Genomic DNA, 25,628 nt, shown 5'->3' on the forward strand with positions numbered 1-25,628 from the left:
GCTGCTTCTAGGGATGCAGCTCTTTTCAAGTAAAATTTTGTTCTATTTTTCTTCTGCAGTTAGCCACTTCCTGTGTTTGGCTGTTCATGATGTTTTTCTCATCTTCAATACTGCATGCATCAGCCTGTGATAGGGACTATTTTAAGGTCTCTTACAATGGTCTTCTCATTTACTTAGCTAAAATGAGAAAGTTAGCCTCGCATTGGCCACTTGTTAGCTGATGACAACTTTTACTTTGAATCTGGCTCCCATCCCCCAGCTGAAATCCCTGGCTCAGCAAATATTTGAACCTACCCAAGTTAATCATGAAACTGAGATCTTTATCTGAGAGAGACGTGCAAGCTACTGAGGGTGGTGGTTTCTTTTTTTTTCACAGTACTGAAGTCAGGTTCACTTTTTAATGATGAACCAGAGTAAGTGGATACCTCCTACACAGCACAGAGCTTTAAGCAGTTGAGAGAGAAGGCTTGGATTTTCTCACTGCAAGTTACAACAGTTTAGGGGGTTTTATGGAACATTGGTTGGAAAGCAGAGCAACCTCTTTTTCTTCATTGCTTCAGAGAAGCTTCCTTGTAAATGGAAGCTTTAGGGTTTCTTTTGAAACAAGATTTTTATAAGAGGAAACCAGTATTGGATTTTATTTTCTACTGCTTTACAAGAGCGATCATTTGTGATGCATAATTTACAAAGTAAGTAATTTTTAATTTCTGTGTGTTTTTCATCATCTTGTAGAAATATTGTATTGAAACTGATTACCAGGTATAGCTTTAAAAGTCTTAAGATACATGAATTTAAGTCAAGTACTTCAGTACCTCTCCAGGTTATATACAAAATGGGTAATTGCCTGTCTGCCTCCTCTGTCTTCTCTTGCCTGTAGGCTAGGCTAGTCTGAGCTGAGCACTAACCTGATTATACAAGTTTGTTCAGTCCTAAATTTGGCCACCAGTGAAACTCTAGGGAAGCAATTTTTCCTGAAAGTCTTTATTCAATGGAATAAAAAAATTTACTGATCCCACATGAGACCTAAAAGTAGCAATGCAGTTTTTGTAGGAAATCTTTATAACTTAATTTAAATAATTACCCTGGCAAGGTAGCTGTTTGGGTAGCAGGTGGACTAAACCTGTAAGTTCAGTGTTCAAACTTGTGTCTGAGGTGATTTTAAGTATCCTATTTCATTTTGGAAATGGAAAGAATCTTTGGAGCATATCTACCTTCAATAGGAACAGGAGAGTCTACTTCAAAATTAAGCTTCTTAATGTACAAAGCAAACTAGAATGCATCTTTTTGTATATGTTGGTACTCCAGGATACATACTCTTGTATGTTGATGCTTGTCTGAAAGGGGTAACCTGCTCAGGGGCACAGACAGTGGGGCAGGTGTTGGGGGAGGGCAGGGGTGAAATATTTGGAAATCATACTAATTGTGTTAATTTTCTATGAGTATTTGTGAGATACAGCACATTTCAGCTGTTCCAGAATTTCTTACGATATAAGGCACAGATAGTTGCTACAGCTGGTCTTCGTTGTAGCTACTTTTGGTCTCCGGTTTTCTCCCCCTGTAGATTATAGTGAGTATAAAGCATTCATATTGCTCTACATAGCATTCTGCTCTGAAGTTAATAGCCTGTTCTCTACATGTTTCTTCCAAGAGGACAGAGAGAGTTGCAGTCAGTGATGGGGGTAGTTAAGATGGAGTATTTCTAAATGGCTGAAGGATGCTGCTGACATAAAGTCAAGGGGCTAAGGAGACACTGACCAGAGACTCTTGCTTTTAAAAACAATTAATTTGATAAATATATCAATGAACATAGGGTAGAGAAACTGTGTGAAAAGCCAGACTAAATCTTATTGTCTCCTCAGAGCCTTTTTTATGTTCAGCAAAACCATTTTTGAAGTTCTTGCTCAGTTATGACTTTCTTCCATTGTTTGAGTGAATCAGCTGAATGTAAGATTATAATATTTTGGGTTTAGATTTCAAAATTAATTAATCTAGATTGATTCAAATCGTGTTTTATTACATAATGGTAAGAGAGGAAGACATCTCTGCAGAAAGCATGTTTTATATAGTAATATAAACTCTATCAGACCTATGTGCCCATAAAAATAGTAGAAATATACAGAGCTTAAAAATGTAATCCATATTTCATTAAGTGGATATATACATCTCTGTGTTGGTGTAAAATGAGTATGCAATGTAACACACAGTCATGCTCTTCTCTAATGCATCTCTAATATGTGCAGTAGTTCTAGAATCCTTTTAAACCTTTTTGAATGACAAACTTCAGGCATTCAAGCAGGAGAATGCACCTGAGATGTGACCGAACTGCTTCTGAAGGGAGCTGCCCTGTGAGAGTGTGTGTTGTGTGCGCCTGTGTGTAAGAGCTACGTGCTGCAGCATATCAGCCTTTTGTCATCCTGCCAGGATTGGACTGTACCATGCTGCAAAGTCAGGAAAATGAGCCAGGAACACAGGCAAGGAGAGCCCACTTGCTCCTTTTGTGTGTAATACAGCTTTATATTGCAATTCTGCTAAATGTAGATTCTTCCCAAAACTGAAATTGTTTTAAGATTAATGTAGAACAAAATGAGGAAGCAGGAGTGGTTTGGTGACATTATTTTGACATGATTGGCTGAGGATTATGATGTAATAGGTTACAGTACAGCCCCTTATAGGTTTTAAAATGAATTCCAAGACACCATTACAAAGACAGCCTGACTCTTTTCTTGTATCTGAGCTTACTCAGTGAAACTCATACAAATGTACAATACTGTTTGGAATATGGAAGAACTGGATATAGAATATCCTAAGACAGATATAAATTGTGGCACAGACTTGATGTTTTACATAGAAATGGATCCACCAGGTAAAACTGCAGTCTTATTATAGAAGACTTAATTAATTTTGGTCTTTACAATAGTTGCTAAAAAATTCTTACTGGATATGTAGGATTTCTTTACTTTATTATTGAAACAAATAATTTTCCTTTTTTCATAAATTAGAATTAAATTGTGGATTAGTGCATGGCTGTAGTAATTAGAATCTTAACATATTAAAATACCTAACTGCTTACTTGACTGAATTTTTACTGAATTGACCTGTTTCTCTTTTGATTTTATTATGTCAGATGTAGTTTTAGTCCTGCTATTTTGTCATATAAAAATTGTATTTCTTCTATTACTATTTTTGCTTTCTCTGTTCCACACTGTGCCTAAAACGAGATGCTGTGGTAACACTCATATTTCCTGAAACAGTGATTACAAATCATTGGCTTGGATTGTTTAAGGAAAAAACATTTTTAAAATTTGAAATACTAATTGAATGCCTGTTGTAGAATCATTTCTTCATATCATATGAAAGTATTACGCGATTCTGATATTCCTTGCAACTTTAAAAATATTGTCTTTTGAGCCTGGTCATATTATACAGGACAGGAATTATGTACTTACTGGGGAACTGAAAGAGCTGAGTTGATTTTTAATCCTGATTCCAGTGTAGTCCCCCTTGTTACTAAGTCAGTGCTGCAGTATCTTCTCTGGCACCCACTGGTATACATATGCAGCTTTGACATTGAAAAAAAGGGGGAGGGGGGGTGTTTTTTAATCAGTCCTGGCATTTGGAACACAATCTATTCTGTAGAATACTAAGATTAACACACGGGATATTTGGGTCACAGATGGGTTTCTTAAACTGTTGGGTTTGTTTTTTTGGTTTTTTTTTTTTTGCAAATCATTGCACAGAATGCTGAGGATCACAAAACCCTGATTCTTCTTGAAATAAACTGTATTGCTATGGGTTTGCATCTTTTATTACTCAGCTTCTAGGTAAGAAAAAAACAAAATTCCTCTAAGATCATTACATAGGAGAAAAAAAAAAAAAGTGGCATGTTTTATTGCTTGTTTTCACCCAAAGATGGTGAAAGAAGGTAATAGCAAACTTCAGATTTTTTTTGTCAAATGCTTTCTTCACAGGGGCAGGAGTTGATTATGGTGTTATATTTTCCTTAAAATATATTATTCCAAGATAGCATCATTTTTTGAAACAGTATAGCTTTATTTTGAATTATTTTGTTTTCAAATTTCTTGATTCCTGTAGAGTCTTTTAAAGAATGTTAATGATGGACAACTCTGTTTGGTAACCAGTTCTTTTTTTAGCGCACTCCTAGAATTATAAAATCTATGTAATAACGTGTAATTTCAAGGAATATATGGTCATGTTTTCAGTGAGTTACAACTTCTCTTCCCCCCTTTCATTTGCAGCACTGCCTCCTAAGCCACCGAAACCTAATACCGTAACTAACAATAGCATGAATAACAACATGTCATTGCAAGACGCTGAATGGTACTGGGGGGATATCTCAAGGTAAATCACCTCAAGACATGTATTTCTTACATTTGACTTTGTGTTATTCTTGCTGTGCTATTCTGTGTATATGTATTATGCTTTGAGTGTAGAAAATAAGTTTTAAGAGCAATTTTATGGTAGTTTCTACCACAAACATATTACAGTTGGTTTTATTCCAAATATGACTAAAAAGTTACTGTCTGTTACTTAGAATGTAGTAATGCACTTAATGTACTTAGAATGCAAAATTGTTCTGTTACTTTAAGGTTTCTATGAAATGCTAGCATGAAAAGATAGCACTAAGAAAGAATTTTGCTCTTGTCTTTCATTAAGAACCTCAGCTGCAGGCACAACAGTCAGCAAGTCAGACTAACAAGTGCCATATATTAACAACATTTTTATCTGTACTATATATAGGTATATTAGACCACCACTGAGTGCTCCAATTGCATAGGCTTGTATGAACAAGCAGAAAGAGCTTTACATGAATAATTATTTTGTCCAGTAGTGAGAGCACAGAGTATCCCACTTGTTTTCTAACAATTTTAAATAAGGTATTATATAGTTGTATTAATATGGAGACATAGAAGGCTTCTAAAACACACTTATTTCAAAACATCTGAATTTGTATTTAGAGCACTGTGGAAGAGTAAGTGTGTGAGAACTAATTGAAATGATTGGTTACTTTTGCTTTCATTTTAGAGAAGAAGTAAATGAGAAGCTTCGAGACACAGCTGATGGTACCTTTTTGGTACGAGATGCTTCAACCAAAATGCATGGGGACTACACACTGACACTGAGGTAAGACTAGTTACACTGGAAATATAATACTTGATAGTAAAATACAACAACTGCACTTAATGCAGAGTATTATATAGGAAATAGTACTTGAAGCATGCCTAACTTTTCAATGTACTTTATTTGCAGGAAAGGAGGAAATAACAAATTAATCAAAATTTTTCACCGAGATGGAAAATACGGCTTTTCTGACCCATTAACATTCAACTCTGTGGTCGAACTAATAAACCACTACCGGAATGAATCTCTAGCCCAGTATAATCCTAAACTGGATGTAAAATTACTCTATCCAGTATCCAAGTACCAGCAGGTAATTTAGTTTGTTTTCTTTGCATTTCACTAAAATACAGAGAAATTATTGCAGAACTTGAAGAACGTGAAGAACTTCAGCTCTGTTAATGTTTGAAAAAAATCAAGTGGGTACAAAACTTGATGGTTTTGTTTAAAACCAACTCCATGCTTTGCACCGAGTTTAATTTGACTTTTATTTAAAACTTTAAATACTGCAGATATACTGTTAGGAAATAAACATTTTAATAATTATCCCACTCAATGGTGAAATATCTAATTATCAGTATAAAGCTAAACACTTGCAATGCAAAATTCTTTTTTGTCATTAATTTCTCATTTGCATATTATGCATTTAGTGTATCTCCATATTGGTGAAAGAGGAATCACATTTCCATGTAATTATCTAAGCATTTTTAAGCAGTTTTATCCAGAAAGGCTGTGCAATATAATTGTCTCCTTACAGAACATCTTTCTTTCCGCTTATCATTCCAGGATCAAGTTGTAAAAGAGGATAGCATTGAAGCGGTAGGAAAGAAATTACATGAATATAATACCCAGTTCCAAGAAAAAAGCAGAGAATATGACAGACTCTATGAAGATTACACAAGAACATCTCAGGTGAGCTAGATTTGAACTAAAGGGAGAATGGTAAGACTTTGTGGATTTTGGATAATATTGTTGTGAATTCACACTGTCATCTTCCTACTCCTCTCTTCCATCACCACTGCATTGCCCTGATGTGCTTGCTCAGAATATGCAATTGCTTACTCATGTTTGAACAGCCACCTGTAAACTTAAGCTGCCCTCTGTCCAAGTCTGACAGCTCCATCCAAAGCAAGTACATAACTGTCCTGATTTACCACCACTTCTGCCTACTGACCTCATCAAGCTGAGTTATGGTTTTCAAGGCACATTTGCAGGGAAACATTGCATTTTATTATGAGTTTTTGAAGGGTCTGGTTTACTTATGCAGGAAAAAGAGATGATGTGTGTAGACAAAATGCATTGATTCAGCTTAATCAATTATTAGCTATGCCTTGAAGTGCCATGAATTAGTCCAGTTTTACAGACCCAGAATGAAGACTGCTTCTTAAAATGTGCAGGAAATACGCCTAAAAATAATTGAAGATAATTGGAGAATTGATGCCAACTTGAACTAATGACTTAAGACTTTGCTACCAACTAGGTATACAGAGGTGGGAGGGTAAACTACATAACCTCCTGAGACCTGTCAAGGCCTTCTTTATTTTAGAAAGCCAGGTGTATCTCTAAGGACTTAAGTTCATACAAAGGACAAAGTGCACTGCCATAAGGTTCTAAGCATCAATTTATTTATACAAAGCAAAGATTGTAACTGATTACTTTTTTAGAATTCTTAAAAAATTAGAAGAAAGAAAACTAGAATTTTTCTATTTCTTGATAAACCTCATAATGGGAATCTTACCATGGTAGCCTTTTGCGCCAGCCTGTTGTCTCTATGCCATGAGGCTCAACAGACAGAATACATTTTGATAAAGGGATAGGGAAAGGATATTTTTCTACAATATACTGAAGTGTTTCTGTAATACAAGCCAATAAATCTTCCCCTTTATCTGATAACAACTGTAATTACAATTATTTTATTTTCAGGAAATTCAAATGAAAAGAACAGCCATTGAGGCATTTAATGAAACAATAAAAATATTTGAAGAGCAGTGCCAAACACAAGAAAGATACAGTAAGGAATACATCGAAAAATTTAAACGGGAAGGAAATGAAAAAGAAATACAAAGGTCAGTATTTTGATTTTGCATATCAAATGACATGATTTTTTAAAAAACAATAGGCCAACTATAGGTCTGCCTGAAACTGAAGCAAGATGACAGGTTTGAAATTGTTCAGTTGTAAGCAAAGAACCTTCAAATAGGTTAGATGCAAACTGGCAAAATGTATAACTACATCTGGAGAAATAAACTGTTCTCTTAGGTGTCTATGCCTCTAAATAGCAGACTATAAAGTTATGAATAAGAAATCAGAGTGTAACCTACCACATTGTTCCATCTAGAATCATGCACAACTATGAAAAGCTGAAGTCTCGGATAAGTGAAATCGTGGACAGCCGACGTAGATTAGAAGAAGACTTAAAAAAGCAAGCAGCTGAATATAGAGAGATAGACAAGCGTATGAACAGCATTAAGCCAGACCTCATACAGCTGAGGAAGACAAGAGATCAGTACTTGATGTGAGTATCATGAATTAACAAATTTAGTTTTTTTTTTTTTAACGGTATCCAACTTCTGTGACTAAAAAATTAATTTCATTTGCAATTATTGTTCAGGTGGCTGACTCAAAAAGGTGTTCGGCAAAAGAAGCTAAATGAATGGCTTGGAAATGAAAATGCAGAAGAGTAAGTATTGCAAGATTTAGATATTTCTGGTGTTTCAAATCACCTAAAGACAAAAGGGAGATAAAGCATATTTAAGTCTTGGACCACACAGATGAAATCTCAAGCATAGGTCTTCAGTAACAATGAACACTGTAAAGACATGACAGCCTACATAATGCAAGTATTAGAAAGGATGCTGTCTCACCCCCTTCTCTCCTCCTTTTTTCAGGCAAGTGCATAATCAAGTTACTGTAGCAAAGCACTGAAATGTAACCAGTGTATTTTTTCTTACCAGCAAAATTAAGTTCATAAGGTGTTAGTGTCTTAGAGAGATGTCATACGGATGGATGAATTGTTCAGAAGTTCTCTTAGGCATGAGCAGGCTTTTTCCAAGTCTTAGCTGTGGTATCATCGTGTTATCCAGTATAGGGGTATCCACATTATCATGTCACATTGCTGTTGGTGATGATAAATTTGTATGTGCTGGAATATCCTTTGGTTTTGTGGTCTGTTTCATTTTTCTGGAAAATGGCAGGGTAGTATTCTGTCACTTCAAAACAGTTTTGTTTACTGTAAGTTTACAGAGGCTAGGCTGATGAATACATTTAATTTCATTCCTGGGAAAAAAGGCAAAAGGTGCTTGGGTTGTGTAAACATAGACCAAATTTAAACAAAAACAAGTCACAAAATAATATCTGAAGCACAGTAACAGTGAAAAATTAACAAACAGAAAAATCAAAATTGTGTCAGTAGTATTTGTATCAACATTTTCTGCCTATGTAGTTTCTTGTGTATCCCTTTTATGCTACCTGGTTGAATATACAATGAAAGCAGCAGGCTGACAATTACTCTAGTGCATTCTGCCTTGCATTCTGGCCTTGTCCACATATATTTTAATTTGGCTTGGTTTATTGAGTCTCCTACTGTTATCCTGGAAATTGTGCTTATCGCTGTGGTAGAAGCAGGAGATAAAAAAGACACATACATTTTAAAGCCATGTTGTTTTCTCAGTCTTAGAACAACTCAAAGATGAGATGTTGTAAAATACGTAGGCACCTGTTCCCACTAGTGTTCCTATCACTTGCACAGTAGACAAAGAACATTCTGTGGGTTTAGTGTAGCATCAATATAGTAAGTGAAACTGTTTAAATAAAATCTTCATTTTTCTTCACTCATACTCCTTGCTGTCAAGTCTGGTAACTGCTGAAAAATTAAACTTCTAGAATATGGCTTTTCTTCTGAAGTTGTATTGCAGTATAATAAGCAGGATAAAAAACAAGAATTGCTTTCTCTAGATGCTAGTTGAAAACAGAGACACTACTAAATGTATGTGTATGTCATGCAGGTCAAAATAGTGATGGGATAAGGGACCTGGAGGTAGTGTTATCCAAAACAAAAAACCCTTTCTCTTTTATGAAAAATAGAATTCTGTGTGTGATTCCTGATTTCCGTAGGCTACCTTGAGAATCTTCAGAAAGGCAGGACCATGGATGAGTGAGAATTCATCTTTTCTTCGACCAAGGAAAACTAATTAAAAGTCTATTACAGAGAGAATAAATCCATTTGCCTAACACAGACTTACTGCAAGCTGAGCAGGAGAGACAGGGCCAACCAGTGCAGGCTGTTGTGGTATTGGGGAGCTCTGGAACTGCAGAATTCCAAAGTGATATCCACACAGCTGAACCAGATGCTTCCTTTTTCAGGGCTGACTTTAACTCAGAGGCTTCTCTGTAATTCTGAATCGGCCTTATAGTTGGTGGCTGATTTAGTAGAGGAGCATGTATTGCATGATATTTTCATAATCTGCTTATAAGAAGAGAGAGAGAGAGAGAAAGAGAAAAAGCACTCCACTATTGCACCTTTTCACAAAGCCGTTCCCCTATAAATAATTAATCTGTCTCCCTGTGCAACTGCTCAGAGGTTCTCCAAGCAGCAGCTGTAGTTGATACATTGTATGATTTTTCACCGCTGACCGAATGTTCTGATCTTTGGAAATGAAGCTGACTCAGAGGGTACTGATTTTGTTGGGCTTGCTATTTACCAAAACAGTGAGCAATGGCAGAAGTACTGAAGTGCTCACAACATATCCTGAAAAATAACACATCATCTTTTTATAGTGGAGTATTACTTGGTTTAAATCCCTAGTTTTACCAAGGAGGCATACCTGCTAACCACTGTAATACAGAATAAAGACTATTTAATTAGTGGATTTTGTTCTGTGTTTCACAAACTCATTTTTCATTTTTGACAGTCAATACTCTATGGTAGAAGATGATGAGGACTTGCCCCATCATGACGAGAGAACATGGAATGTGGGAAATATCAACAGAAGCCAAGCTGAAAATCTGCTGCGGGGAAAACGAGATGGAACATTCCTTGTTCGAGAGAGCAGCAAACAAGGCTGCTATGCCTGCTCTGTTGTGTATGTACCCTAACTTGTGAGCAGTATAACCAGCATGCAAGGGGCCACCTTCAGCTGGGGGCAGATAGACACTTGAATATGCACAATTCCTCTTGGATCTTTTTCTTTAGGCTTAGAAGCAGGTCAAGGGGCCTTGAGGCTGTTCTTATTGCTGCTTCATTTCCTACACAGCTCCAACCTGTGTCACTCCCACAGAGGAGCCTCACTCAGATGGGAAACCAAAACACGTGTGCACTTCTTTCTGTGCAGCTGCTAAGTCCTCCCTATCTCCTACCCCCCTAAGCTAGGATGGCATTCACAAATTTGGACTAAACATAGGGTTTTACCATTATTCCACCACAGAACAGAGGAATTCTGTGTGCTGACTAGCATCTTAAGATGTGTTGCTAATATCTTATTTTTTATCTTAATTTTACTGTACTCACAAACTAAAAATTGGTTGGTTTTGTTTGTTTTTCTTTTTTAGGGTGGATGGCGAAGTAAAGCACTGTGTGATAAACAAAACACCTACTGGGTATGGATTTGCAGAGCCATATAACTTGTACAACTCGCTCAAAGAACTGGTGCTACATTACCAACACACATCCCTTGTGCAGCACAATGACTCTCTCAATGTCACACTAGCCTACCCAGTATATGCACAGCAGAGGCGATGAAGATCTTAATACTCTGGGTTGTTTGTTGTTTTTTTTAAAGAAATGATTTGGCAACATTGAGGCCTCTGGAGAGAAAAGGCTCCTTTCAGCTTTACTCAAGAATTTGCAGTATCAAAGCTATTTGTCTTCAGATGGGACTAGAGATTTCCTTCACAACTGCAGTGGGAGAGATCACAGTGTTATGCTGTGAATCTGTTTGTAATCTGAAGTGTTTTTTTGGTTTTGGTTTTTTTTTTTTTTGTAATTATAAAAGAAAAACACAAGAGAAAAATCCAAACCTGATCTCCCTGCAGGGACAGTGAGGCCTTTAAGCATGGTGCTTGTTTACGACCACTTCTGAAGCTTTACCAGCTAGAACATTGGATTATCCAGACACAAGGTATAAGAGGTCTGTGTCATTCAGTTATTGGAATTTTGTGGTCACAGTCTGACTTGGAATGGTGTTGCTGCACTCAGTGGATCCAGACATACAGCATTGTGGTTCTATTTTGGTTTCTGGTGAATGATATGTAGCAGAGTGGCACTTTCATTTCTAAGGGACACTTTAAAAGGACATCAGTTTCAGAATATTGTTCAGAGTAATTGTAATAGCAAAGTGCCAGGAAGCGTTTTGTTTAGATGACTAAAAATCCTGTTTTAAGAATATATTTAAGACTGAAGAAAACAGGATTTTCAATGGCATACAGTGTATAATAATGTACATAGTACTGGATGACTAACTATAATTGATGGAAACTGTCTATACCAAACTGCTTCAGATTTTCCTTTTCTGTTCGCTAAAAGCTGAATTTTTAGACTATGCTATGCAATACTGAATTTTCTTTAGGCTGTAGTATTCTCTCAAGTATATCTACAGATGAAGCTTATTTTTCTTGGGTTTTTGTCTTATTTTTTTTATTTCTTTTACCTAAGGATATTTTTCCTGGTGATTATTTTTTGTTAATAATTTTTTGTTTGTTTTTTGTTTGTTTGTTTTTGTTTTGTTTTGTTTTCATGTACAGGGGGCCAGCAAGAGTTGGCTTGAGAATTAAAACTATGAAATATTTTGCAATTTTCATTGTACAGAATATTGAGCTACGAGCTCAAAGTTTAAAAAGTTGGTGAATTTTTTTTTGACTAAATATTTTGTTGGGCAGTGCCTGATAAGCTTCAAAGCTGCTTAATTCAATAAAAAATATATGAACATTACAAAATATCACTGAGTCCAACAATACTGTTTCAGAGATAACTTTAGAATACGGTACCATGCTACATTTGCTTCTTGAAGCATTTTGAACTTCTATCATGATTGTCTTTGTATATGGAAGACAAGAAAAATAATGTATCCTTCTTTGATAGTGACTGCAGAAAAACATGGGGATATTTTGCTACTGCAGTGTAGAGTGTAGATAGTTTGGATCTCAGAATGAGTCCACTTTCACAGTAAATAAATGACTTCTTGACCTCCTATGACAGAATTTTTATCAGCCTGCAAAGGTATTTTCATTTCACATGAAGGAAGTTTCTCTAATCTGTTGCCTAGGTTTGTTTTTTTGTATTAGTATTGTGGGAAAAAAAACAACTTCCACTTCTACTGAGAGTATTTGGATACAATACAAAACTAATTAAGACTGGAAAATGTCTTTTTAGAAAATGATTAGGCTATGATATGTATTTTCAAAAGTCTGTAGGCTGAGGCAGTATCAAAGTGAACACTTCCATAATTTCAGGGCAGCAGAGACTTACAAAGTCATGGTTCAGTTAAAGGAAACAAATACATAAATCTCACTAAAGCAGAGTTACCTATAATCCTGGGATAGTTCACAGTTAATGGTTTGCAATGGTAATTTATTGTCCTGACCACTGAGGAAATTCACATGTTGCAAATCAATAAGTAATGAAGTTTAGAGGAATCTTGGAAAAGATTTGGCTAAGTGAACATATGAAATTATTCTTCCCCCAAGATGCAAAAGATAAGATCCATTACTATTAAAGAGAGTTGCACACACAATCACAAGAGTAAGACCCATGGAGTTCTCTCATAATAGCTCTGGTTAGTAATCCTTGCATTTTGTTTCAAAGTATGCAATGCTTTTTTAAGCTATTGGAAATAATAATTAGAAATTGGCCAGTCTCCAATAATCCTTATATTATATTTTCATTTTTGCATTGTTACTTCAGTTCTGAGGCTCTAGGGCTTTTGATTTTATTTTGACTTCATGGTCTCTTTTTCTGTTTTTGTTTTTTTTTGGTGGGTTGTCTTTGCTTTCCTATAAGTGTATTTTTTTACTAGAATTTATATCAGGAAACAAGATTCAACAAATATTGTTTCATGATAGTCATCACTTAGAAAATTATTCTGAATATTTTTTCTGAATAGAAGTTAAGTCTTCATGCCTTCCCTTCCTCATTCCACACTTTTTTCAGGCCTGTAGGACCATGTGCATCTGTTATGCTAATAACTGGTTTATAGTATGAAAAACACCAACAATTACTCTAGCATGCCAGTTATACTACTGGGCTTGAAGTTACAGATTAGTTCAATATACAGCAGTTTAACTCTTGTAGCAATCCAAGATATTCTTCGACATATATTAGTTTCTGAATGTTAAATATTTTAAGAGTAAAATTGTATTTTTTTTCTCTGTAGGCAAAATATATGTAATCTGAATTGATGTTTCACGTAGCATTTGTCAAGAAATTTTATCATAGTAAAGCATTTGGATCTAATTTTCCTCATATTAAGCAAACCCCTGCTATGGGGCCATATCCTTAGCATGCCCAGCCCAGTATGGAATATAATTCGTTCCTGTGTGCTGTGCAACTTCTCTTTGTGTGTGGCTGTAGCAGAAAAAAAATATTGTGTGTGCAGATTTGACACTTGCTTTTCTTGCACAAGCAACAATGAGAAATAAGCACTATGTTGTAAGGATGAGTGCTTAGGGCTTCTTAAGGGGATGTTCTGCCTACACAGGGTCTGTGCAATTTGTGGGGATCATTTATGCCCTCAAATTGGCATGAGTGGGTTTTCTTTGGTACTTACATATTTTGTGGCCTCTGCATTTCTCTCCCTCCTTAATGCACAGAGCTAAGTCCTGCCAAAGGCCCTATTCACTGCAGAGTTGTTTGTCTTTAATGTACCATATTGTTCACTCCAGTTTTGATTTGATCTCAGACTACTATATACAGAAAAAAAAAAAAAAATCATGGGGATATAACTGAAGAAACACAGTGTTTTCCTGTATTTCTATTGATGCATAGTTTTTTTCATCTAATATAATTCATGGATGGGCTTTATTCTGTTACCTTTTTTTATTTTTTTATTTTTTTTGGTTTTGGAAACTTTTTGTTTTATTTCCAATCCCTGAGTTATGCTGCACTGCAGCATCTCTTTCACAAAGCCTTTGAAAGGCATGAGACATAGCAAAGAGAACCAAAACTCACAAGCAAAATCAAGAGTTTCTGATATACTTAAGTTGAAATATGAATTTGCAGGTTGGGGATGTGTATCTGTGCGTATTTGTACACACTCGCTGTGTTTATGTACGAACAGTTCCCAATAGAAATGCATTTTCACACAACATGATCATTTTGCTGAATTCAGTAAGTGATATCATTAATTTTGTTTAGACGCACACATGCACACTAGACCTTTGTGGGTGCAGCATGTTTCCAGATACAGTTAGAAAACTGAGTTTATGTGTTGTTGGATAGTTTCTTTAAAAAAAAAAAATAAAAAAAAAAGCTTGTCTGTATGGTTCTGTTATCTTGTCAAGCAATCTGTAAAACCAAATCTTCAGATTTTCTATTTGGTGTCAACTGTTCTGTAGTGAAAAAATGGCTTTGTCTTGTAATTGGCAATGAAATTATAACGCTTGGGAAAACATTCAGATGCTTCTAATGGGGAAAACTGCCGATTTTCACACAGTGCTTTTGCTATGCATGGTATTAAGTTGGGAAAGTGAATCCTGATACTGTTTTTTTCAGGGTCACTTTAGAAATGGGCAGCTCAAAGCATAATGCCTCCCATGGGACAAGGTTACAAAGTGCGACATTTTATGTAGAATCATGTTCTGTTCATTGCAGTTGAGACTAAACTGTGGGAGTTGGTAAGGTTACATTGCACTTGTCCTGATGAGATTGCATTACCTGCCCAATATGCTGCTAATTTTTTTTTTTTAGTTCTTGTTTTTTGAAAATAAAGCTCTGTTCTGTTACATGTCTTTAAAACATTAAGATTACTTTGTTTTAAAATTGTCGTTAAGGAGGTGGAGGGTAAAGCAGATTGTAATTTGCCTTTACAAGGCAAAAGTGAAAACATGCCTCCTTAAAATTTTGTTCAAGCTGTAGAGTTGATGGAGCTGTGTCTTGTTTTTGAGTTGCTTTAAAAAGTGTAATAAGTCTTCAAGCAGAATAAAGGTTGTTTTGAAACTGCAGTTCAGTTGTTGAGACTTCAATAAGGACTGAGATGTCTATTTACCAGTATCCTTGTCTACCTCATCCTGTCTATATGTGGCCTTCTTTGAAAATGATACCCAAATGCTCTTATTATTAGAGGAACTAGGAAGCAAATAGTTTCAGCTGACTCACAGCCATTTTGTGTCTTGAACTGAATGAGGTAGTTGAATAGCTCCAAAATAACCTGTCAAACAGTGACAAAATGACAGTTTTGCTCATCTCATACTATTGCAAAAACAGTACAATACTCATGATCTGTGAACTGCCTCTTGCAGTGCAGGTAGTTATGGTTCTCCTGAAAACTGTGTGAGTTTTATCACTGATTTCCATGAAGCCAGCCTGTCAGCTTTTGCAACTGTAAGTCATTTACCAGCTTCATGTCTGCATCTAATTGTGAAAATCAGCATAAGACAGAAGAAGTGGGGGAAATATGGGGGGAGGGGTTTGGGTAAGGCCAATTGTGAATATTGTTTGCTTCCCCTCATTTTTGGTATATGGTATCTGACTTCTTCAAGCTCATTCATATCCTGCCCCAAGAGAGGTCCTCCGGGGAAGTCAGCCAGCTACTCTGGAAGAAGAAAGAGATTCCTATTCCCATTCTGTCCAAGGTTTCCATTCTAAAATTTGCTTACATATTGCTCACACTAATGTGGAAATACGTTTGGACTGAGATACTCAGCACAGACTTGAACAGTTTTTAACAACCACAACATTGTCACAGGCCCTTAGAGATTCTTACAAGAAACTTAGACTACAGGCTATTACTGTATTTTTAGCCTGCTTAATAGCAAGTGGGGCTTGATCTCCAGTGCTTGCATCTGTTGCAGTTTTTTTCAGAAGGCAGATTCTTTTGTACTGACACTGAGTTTATCTCACTCCTGCTCCCTGGACCAGTGTTGGGGACCACAAAGGCTTCTGCAGCCACAGAGTCATCACAGAAAAAAAAAGGTGAGCTAGGTGATGAATCATGTTTCATCTATCATCATCTATTGGAGAGAAATTAAGACTGATGGATCATAATCCAGAAAAATCTATGGTCTGGCAGACTTCTTGGCACTATCATACATTGCATAGAAATCACTCTTGGCAGACTAGAAAAGTAGTTTGCAAAAATGCCATTCTATTTTTACTGTCTGCAGACAAACACTCCCCCACTTTCCCTCTCTGCTTTCTTGCTAAACTTTGATGGTCACAGAATCATAGAGAAAACCGCTGAAATCTGTCCTTGTGCACATACAAATGGGTGTGATATTTTTAAAGCTTGGGAATGCACATGGGTTGGGATTTTTTTCTCCCAAAGTTGCTTGACTTGTGCAAAATTGTGTGCAAGTAACTTCACACAAATCCCTATATCTGAGCTGTGAAGCCAAAAAGGGGAGGGAAAGTTTTAAAACTCACTGTTGCCATTTCCATGGCTCTGCACGGACCAACAGATGCTCCCAGGCCTGCAGCCAGGCACAGAAGGGCAAGGGGAGCACTTCTGAATCCCTGGGCCACCTCTCACTGCCCTTAACAGCATTCCCAGCCGTCATGGGGGAAGAGCTGCTCCTGTTCATATGGGGACTCTTTTGAAATGATTGCCATTAGGACACACCTAACATTTACCACAGGGGCCCCATTCCCTCATTTAGAGGGTGCAAACTGAGGAAATAGCAAACAGCAGAGACTTGCCAGCATCCCTGACTGGAAAGAAGGCTAAAAATAAGTGGTTTTGCTTTCCCTGCAGGACGGCCTGTGAGGGAGGGAGGTCAGACATCCTTCCAGACAGACATGGACTGCGCAAGAGGCAGCAGGCCTTCCCTATTGCCTCTGGTACAACAAAAAGCAGGAACTGTGAGAGCACCGTGTGGTCCTGGTGTCTCTCTTTTTATCTCTCTGAGGGCCTATGTCCTCAAATACATAGCCCACCAAAAAGAGAAATTCAGTTGGGACCTTCTAGATAAACAGATATTAATTGATCAGCCACTATTTAAACTTTGGATAATCTTTGCAGGGACAAGCCTTTTGACCTCTGATCAAGCAGTCAGATAACCAGAAATGCCCTTCTTTGAAAAAGCAGGGTTTCATCCATGGCTTGTTTTCTGCCAGGATGGCGTTGCAAGGACATAATTTGTGCCATTCTGTCCTCTATGAAGAAATTACCTTTGCATACTAAAAATGGAGGCATTTAGGGCTACTGATTTAAATGTGCAAATATTGACAGGAGTAAAATTTAACAGGGACCACACAAAAGGATCTAAAGCCTACCATTCTCAGGCCTTTGAACAAAGAATATTGACAAAACAGGACATGAATTTAGTTAATTGAGATGATGATTTCACTGTCATGTGTCTGGTATTCCTAACTCATATAGAAGACCATAACCTGAGAGAAAAAATAATTAATTCATACCTGAGAGCATTTTATCCTCTATAAATGTTTCTACATAGTTTACTTTTTTTCCCCCAAAATCTTGTGCTTGGTAAAAAACAAATGCTGCTCGATTCATCTTTTCCACTTTTTTTTCATGTTGTAACTGTGTAAGTCCTTCAACAGTCATCCATGGGGTGTTAGGTGAAACATACACACTGAGAGTCAATGTTTGGAGTCAGTTCCACAGGGAATTATGTGCCTTGTTTGTGTGACAGGGTAGTCCATTACCCCTGCCTACCCAGTACCCATGGCAGTGGTTTATGGCTTTCATGGGCCCTCATGCCTGTCACTGCACTCAGAGCAATGAGCAGTAAGCTTTACCTATCTAAAAGGTATAGCAACTCTTAATAGCTTGTTTTAAGGCTGAATGGGAGTCGAGACCTCATACAGCATGATGTGGAAACACGAGAGGAATGCAAATCAGCAGGTGTCAGAACTGGAGCCAGACCAGGGAGCAAAGGCGAGAAGAACAGCTTCACACCTCTCACTGCAGACTGAGCAAGCACCTCTCACCCAGACTGCACCGTCCAGTTGCCTTCCACCTTCCCTGTGAAATACAGGCAGAATTGTCTTTGGGTAAAGGCTCTCACTTAAAAACATCAGCTATTTGTGTTCTCATGCAATTTGCAGCTCTTCCTTGTTTCAGAAAGACAGTGAGTTTGAACATTAAGAGGTGGGATTCATCTCATCTAATTTTAAGCACATAAAGGCTTGTCATCAAAGCTGTCTGGCAAAACCTCTCTTCAGAGAGAGACAGGCAATTCCCCAGAGTGATTCAAGCCACCTACCTCAGGCACTATTCTTAGGATGCAGTGAATCACTCTGTGGAATTGTTCCACTGACTGGAAGGAGAGCCCAGGCAAATGGTTTATGCTAGATGTGCACCTTTCATGTGGCTAAGGCTAGATGAACTCAGTCTCTTCCCTGCTGATAAGCAGTTCAGTTTTAGTCTTTCCAGTACCAGCTGCAATGTCTCCTGCTCTTAGGCATAATGATAAAGGACAATTAATTTGGGTCTGGAATTTCAATTGGTTTACAGAACTTGGGTTTTTCATAATAATTGCAAGGGTGACAGGTTCAAAAAGATGCTGCTCCATATCTTCCTTGGAGATGTAATGCTGGACTCCACACAGAGGAATCCAGATAAGCAGTAATGCCGTGATACCACTGCCTTCTCTTACTGCTTCAGGGAAAAACCTGGCACCACCTCAGATATGGCTTATCAGTGCCTCCCAACAGCCTGTCTTTGTGAGGGCTATAGACCTGTCTTTTGTGGAATTATTTGGTCTCTTGCCAGCCATATGGTCACTGAAAAGACACGGATGAAGAAGATGCTGCTAATTTTTTCCAAGTAAGATCAGTTTGTTAGACACTACATCTATATTACCTTTCTTATCCAGAGGAAATTTAGGGAACTTGATTTTCTTTCCTTCCAGTTGGTTCATAGCCAAGACCACAGATTGGGGTATTGTGATAGTAAAACTAAGATAGGACAGACTTCAGTCAAATTACCTTCCAGTCAGACTGAGTTCTACCTCAGGGCAGGACAGCTGTGAGAAATCCCCCAGGCATCTACTACATGAAAAGTTCAAGAAGGTGGTAGGTCCTATGTGGTTTTTTTGGGTACATGAGTGTCTGCATACCTATTCCAGGTAAACCATACCTTCCAGTGCAGAATGTTTACTGGGAAAAGTCTGGAGGCAGCCCGGGGAGTTTCCCCATCCAATGAAATGGAAGATCAGGCCTTGAATAGCTTCAGTGGCTAGAGCAGATCCAGTGTCAGGTCAAAGGCAGGAACATTTCTGGAGAAGCTTCAGAAGTCTTGAGATGAAAGAAGAGAAGCTTCTATGAAAACAGCCTGTTGCTCTACTGATAAGAGGCAATATAAACAAGAAAGCCAGGGATTGACAAACAACCCTTGAGCACCAGGATTCCTCAGGATATGTGAGTAAAATCATCAGAGTGGGTTCACAGCATTGCACCTCTTTATGGTAGGCACTGTAGATTTCTGGACAAGAGCATATTACTCCAAGGTGAAAACAAACTGACCTAGTTTGTGAGTGAATATGCACAGCCATTCTTCTGCAGGGCTGTATTTCAGACAGAATAAGAGGACAAATTGATTTAATGAAAAAAAAAAATAAAAAAGGCCACCTGTGTAAAAATGCACACAATTAAATGACATTGATATTTCAAAATGTCTTGATCTTCATTACAAATAATAGTGTTAGTGAAACTTAAATCTTGTCATGGTCTGTCAAATTTGCACTGTAACCTTGGCAAGCATGGACAAACTAGGTCTTGTCCCTGGTTCTCCAGCAGAAAAAATGCCTCTTATCTGGCTGGGCCACATGTGCTTCCAGCAGGGTGTGGCCAGAGACCAGACACAATTTGCCTGTGTACCCTTCTCACAGCTGTGTGAGAACTCCTGAGTAATCCTCACTCCTAACAGCCATTCCCAGAGTATGGGAGCAGACAGGAAAAGAAAGAAACTGCTATTAAAGTCTTGACAGTAAGAATTTTCCTTTTGGTGTTGAATACCAAAGAGCACATCCTCTATTAAGATGGTTGAAGAGAGCTTGTTTTACTGGGGAAGATAGTTAGCTGTGGCAATTACATGAACAAGTCCTCCCTTATTTTCACTATACCAATGTATGCAAATGCTCCCTTCAGCGGGTCTCTGTTGGAGATACAACGATTGTAATATCCATGACCTAAGGCTCACCTAACATTTCTTAGTGGAATACACCCAATAACATAACCTTAGGTCTAAAGATAAGCTAACTAATGGAAAACGTGTTCAGCTTCTTAGACAGGCTGTGCCAATGGATTGTCTTCCTTTCAAAATGCCACTCTCCCCCAAATTTACGAAATTCAAGCATCCTTTGTAATTGGTATAAAATTGAGGAAAATCCTCTGGAGAAGTCAAAGAAATCCAAATCGATACCTCAGTAAAGAAGTAACCATGCTGCCCAGGTGAAACACATTGCTATAGGGCTTTTTCAAAGCAGACACTTGTGGAGCATGAATGATCCCATGTCTTTTGCACATATTTGTTGGAGGTTAGGATTTTTCCTTTTTTGTTTTCTTTCTCTTAGTGCATTTTCTCCCATTTTGTTGCTAAAAAAACCAATAACAATTGTTACTTAAAATAAAGTAGTAACTGTGGAGAAGGGGTAGGAGTGCAGCTGAGGGAGATGAGGGAAGGACAGAAATACCACAAGGTTGGGACTGGGGGAAGGGGCTGTGTGCAGCTCCTAGTGTGTCTTGGTCTATCAGCATTTATGGGGGGAAAAGAGGTCACTGTCAGTAGAATTCACCAGCACTGCAGGGTTCTGTCTCCTGCCACCTTCTGCAGTGAGTGGAGCTCTGCTCGTAAGCGCGGCCATTGTACTGGGGCCTTATTAACACCCTGCCTCACCAAACAGGGACCCTTCACCTTCTGCTGGGGTGCCTCAGGGGAAAACCTAGGACCCCCAAGCCCCTTTTCCCCTTCAAGGGAGCCTCTCCCTGCCATGCTCAGGAGCCTGCCCAGCCCCGCTGCTTCTCTGCCACTGCTCCAGGATTTTTTTCCCGCACCCCGTGCATGCCGAGACCTCCTACGGTTCCAGCCACAGCTGTGGAGTTTCTGATACTCCAGGACTTTCCTCATCCCTGCCATTCCAGAGGCTGCTCCAAGGTCCCTTCTAAAATTAATTTCATGATCCAGAGGGGCACCGGGCCCAGCTGTCCCAGGGGTTTGTGAAGCAAACCCTCTCTCCCGTCCCTTCCCGCCTGGGCCGAGCTGCCATGACAGCATGGTGCCCGTGGCCGGCCCACAGCGCCCCCTGCCGGCCTGGCGGAATCCCCGCCCCGCCCCTTCCGGCGGGAGCAGCAGCGCCCCCTGCTGGCCGTGCCCGGAGCTGCAGCGAGGGGAGATGGCTTAAACTGCAGGGAGGAGACTGTTAATGGGGTTTTCTGTTCTTGTTTGTTGTTATGGTTTGTTTGCCTTGTTATACATACATACCAGTAAAGAACTGTTATTCCTTTTCCCATATTTTTGCCTGAAAATCTCTTAGTTTCAAATTTACAATAATATGGAGGGAAGGGGGTCATATCGTCTATTTCAAGGGAGGTTCCCACCTTCCTTGGTGGACACCTGTCTTTCAAGACAATATTTATAATTGCTAGATTATATCTGATATATTTATCTCCAGTCAAAAAACAAGGGCTGTGGTCTTTTTGACTGCTCTCAATTTTTAGTGTTCTGGCCGCTGAACGGGAAACCAGCTGAAGCAGCCAAAGCTACTCCCAGCCATGCACCTCAGTTGTTTTCCATGGCAACAGAGCTGTGAGGGAAGGTGGTGGCTAACTTATGCCCTAATACAAAATCAGGATGCATGTGAGAAACATGCCTGATTCAGAAGCTCAAAGAAAGTGCTCTCCCATCTGGTAATAAAAATGTAGCCCTTGACTGGTGTGTGTCCATGACCAATTCAACATGTATGTTTTCTTCTTTGAGCTGACATCTTCAGAGTCTTCAGCACATAATTCACATCTGAAGTTTATCTACATTTTCACCTCTAGAGCTTCTGATACAAACCTAGCTCTGGAGCTTTGACAGCTAGCTCCCACTGTGAGAAGAGGACCACAAGATGTGAAAAAACAAGTTTTCTTCCATTGTTTTCCTGAGCTACCCATTTGAAGTAGATTATATTCCTGGTGGATCTTCTTGAATGCAAGCAGAAGGGTCAAAGTACAAAAATATGACCAAGTGTCCACACAGTCTTCTAAAACCTTGGATTTACTTATCTTTTTAATTTTGGTCTGCAGATTATTGAGGATAAAGTTTTCGAGCCAAACATCCTTATCAATTCAAAGTTATTAGTGTATTTGTTAGTGCTGATGCACCTGATAATCCAAGGTTATATTCCTATGTCATATAAATGACACATTCAGCAACAAGATGTCATCATTCTCCTTCCTTTCCTAGAAACTAATTTAGTCATGAACCTTGAAAGAGACTAGGAAGGAAAGGCTCAGTATGCACATATTAAAGTTGATCAAGAATCATTCTTCAACAGAAATTTCATTTTTCATATGAAATCCTCACAAGGGTTATTAATTCAGCAGAACTCTTTTACAGATCACAGAATTGTCTGAGTTGAAAGGGATCCACAAGGATCAAGTCTGACTCTTAAGTGAATCGTCCATATGAAGGTTCAAAACTAAAAGCAGAACTTCATTTTCTGTCTAATATAGCCTGTTAGCACACAGTGACCATCCTACTAGTCACTTAGTGCACGTGAGATCTGGAGAGTCTTCTGTGAGCAGAGGCTGAAGAAGATACAGGAGATTCTCTAGGTGAACGCTTTATGCACACCACGCTATAGAAATAGTTCCAATTTGTTGATTTGTTGGTTTTAGTCCACCCATAAAATAAATAAAAATATGAATTTGGATAAAGAAAACTGATCATAAAGCCTGGTTATTTTGTCACTCAACAGAGAAAAGCAAAGCTTGAATTCACATCCCTGCTCCAATGATTACTGCATGTTTAAAGAAGGAAAACTGGGCAGGCTTTGCATAATACGGGTAATTCTGTAGTTATAAAGGTGATGATGTTTTTTTACAGGCAGTTTGAGTTCTTTGCTTTTTAACAGAGTATTACAGCTCAAGAAGTGATATCTGGATCAGAACTATTTTTAGATCAATATTCAGATTTTAAGGCTTGATTTGTCTGCAATGTGAGTCTGGCTTTGGACGCCAAAGTATCAAAGTCTGGGAGATTTTTCCACAATGAAAAACCATCACATGCAATTGTAGAAAGACCACCTGCTTTGGACATATGTAACTTAAAAACAGAACAGGAAACCAAACCTGGCCAGATCTCAGTATGACACAGACATCAGACTGGACTGGTATTCTCATAAACATGCCTTATCCATTCAGAAATCAAAGGTGTTTTGGTTTGGCTCCATTGTACTGAAAAAGCTCAATACAACTTTTAGATGACAAACACGAACATTTGAAAACAGCAATAAAAAAAAAAAAAAAGGCCAGTGAATATGTTAGAATCTTTTATGGCTGCATAAAAGACTAGCCATAAAGCATAACTATTACTGATTACTAATTGGAAACTCCAAGTTAGAAAAGACTCTGTGCTATTTGTTTCAGACCCCTTCCCTCCACACTACTTCAATAACAACAGAAATTGGTGTGAACTACAAATGGGCAAATATAAGTGACAGAGATGCGTGTGCCAAAATTCTGTTTAGGTTCACTGATTCCATCTAATCCCAGCACAAAATGTCTCCCTAGAATTATCTACCCTATAGATAAATCTGGCTGCCATTCAGGTCACTACTTTTGGTATTAAATTAAAGTACTTAGCCCTACCTGCTACACTAAAATATTTTTAAATGGTTTCTGCTTTCTTTACCAACATTTTTAAATGTGGCTGAACTAAAATCACAGGTCAGGCCTCCTACCCTTGAAAACATGCATAGGCTGTTAAGGAGAAAGTCTTCTATCATTTCCATGGGAGCAGTATCAAAGTGCAAAAATTATGAGTGAGTGATAACATTGCATCAAGGGTATTTATTTTAAAAAGTTCAGCAGAAGAAAAGTCACATTAAAACTTCACTCAGACAATCCCTTTTGCAGATTGTTATAGGAGCACTTGTTCAAATGCAGTTCAAGTGGCAAAATGGTGATCATAGAATTAGGCTATTTATTTGACAACTTTTTCAATAATTTATATCTGATTATACTGCTTTTGTAAGTGAGAAAACATAAATTACCTGTTTCACTTAATTTTTCTGCCACTAGTTCCTGTGGACTGCTTTTGTACTAGTGTCATGGAAAACCTTTTCCCCTTCTGTGCCTGACTGATTGTACCTACTGCACCTGAATAATATTTGCAATGGAAATGAGAACTTGTCTTTCCCAATTAGAGAGCTTGACTGTGCTTACAGATGACCAAGTTTCTTGATCTCTTTGTCCTTTGAATCTGAGCTATGAATTCTGTTTATACATTGTTCACACAAGGTGTATTTTGTCTTTTAAAGCTCTCCTGGATGTTCATATCTCTGTCAGAAAAATAAATTGGTGGAAGAGAGGGCAAATTGACAGTCTGATCACCTTATCTCACCTGATCACCAGGAGCCCCACCCTTTCAGGATGGGGCAAACAGCTGGTATGAGAGCAAATTTCAAGGGGTGGTGAGAAAATATTCTCTTGGTGGTTACCTTATTTTGGAAGGTTCAACATTTTCTGTCTCTGTTTCTTTGTGGAGATAGCTGAGGTGGGGTGTGGGGAGGAAGTGGTTGTTTCATTAGTCATAAAGGCAAAGGGAGGTGTATATTTCCTTCTCTAAAATTGCAATGCTTCTAAAAGCTGCTTGAGTTTTGGTTGTTTTTGTTTGTTTGTTTGTTGGTTTAGTTTGTTTTTTTGCGGGTTGTTTTTAATGTTTATTCAGGCACATAGGACAAGAGAATAAATAAATATCACTGCTAGCAAGCCCATCACCATGAGGACAATAAACCTGAAGACCTGTACAAAACCACCATTTTTTTCTTAGGCTGGCAGTTCAACTTCACACTTCAGTGCTGCCTTAACAAACCTGAACCTGTGAGAAAACCCTTATATAGTACCCATCCTGAAGAGGCTCAGTTCATAAGCTGGTAAACAACTCCGATGTTTCAAAGACACTGGGAATCTCTGGCTACATATGGTTGTTGTCTTCTTTGTCATGAAGAAAAGCAGATTAAAAGCAGATGAAAAAGCTAACAAAAGTAGAGATAGCATGACAAATGTGGTCGAAGGTGTGGCATACTGAAAGAGGACCTAAGCTTGACTAGGGTGCTTCAGTTCGGAAAAGAAGCTGATGAGGAGGTGTGATAGGTACAACCACTTCTGAAAGACA

General features: G+C 38.2%; 1 protein-coding gene and 1 long non-coding RNA gene across 12 annotated transcripts in view; one reads left to right on the plus strand and one right to left on the minus strand.

The window, feature by feature from the left end:
• Positions 1-15,288, plus strand: part of PIK3R1 (phosphoinositide-3-kinase regulatory subunit 1) — a 62,230-nt gene extending 46,942 nt beyond the window's left edge. The window contains exons 1-11 of one of the 5 annotated variants that reach the window (XM_033511411.1): positions 217-689; positions 3,738-3,821; positions 4,257-4,359; positions 5,044-5,142; positions 5,269-5,449; positions 5,923-6,048; positions 7,060-7,202; positions 7,475-7,651; positions 7,748-7,816; positions 10,047-10,217; positions 10,684-15,288. In XM_033511411.1, the coding sequence (XP_033367302.1) occupies positions 4,304-4,359; positions 5,044-5,142; positions 5,269-5,449; positions 5,923-6,048; positions 7,060-7,202; positions 7,475-7,651; positions 7,748-7,816; positions 10,047-10,217; positions 10,684-10,873 (1,212 nt within the window). In that variant the 5' untranslated portion in view covers positions 217-689; positions 3,738-3,821; positions 4,257-4,303 and the 3' untranslated portion in view covers positions 10,874-15,288. Of the gene's footprint in view, positions 1-207; positions 690-2,319; positions 2,472-2,534; positions 2,864-3,737; positions 3,822-4,256; positions 4,360-5,043; positions 5,143-5,268; positions 5,450-5,922; positions 6,049-7,059; positions 7,203-7,474; positions 7,652-7,747; positions 7,817-10,046; positions 10,218-10,683 lie in introns of those variants that run through there. The other 4 variants (XM_015653115.3, XM_015653116.3, XM_015653114.3 and 1 more) reach the window with 4 other exon arrangements.
• On the minus strand, positions 5,242-20,027 carry LOC117243735. Of its 7 annotated transcripts, none has more exons than XR_004495586.1 (5): positions 19,772-20,027; positions 19,386-19,543; positions 18,104-18,269; positions 9,378-9,598; positions 5,242-8,412 (listed from the first exon to the last, which is right to left on the minus strand). It is a non-coding gene; the product is annotated as an uncharacterized LOC117243735 (long non-coding RNA). The 7 variants fall into 7 exon arrangements; XR_004495589.1 differs by having other exon boundaries at positions 5,242-7,859; positions 8,088-8,412; positions 19,386-20,022; XR_004495584.1 differs by having other exon boundaries at positions 19,386-20,027.
• Positions 20,028-25,628: the final 5,601 nt, after the last annotated feature.

Source organism: Parus major, chromosome Z, assembly GCF_001522545.3.
Source record: "Parus major isolate Abel chromosome Z, Parus_major1.1, whole genome shotgun sequence".
Classification (NCBI taxonomy): Eukaryota; Metazoa; Chordata; class Aves; order Passeriformes; family Paridae; genus Parus; species Parus major.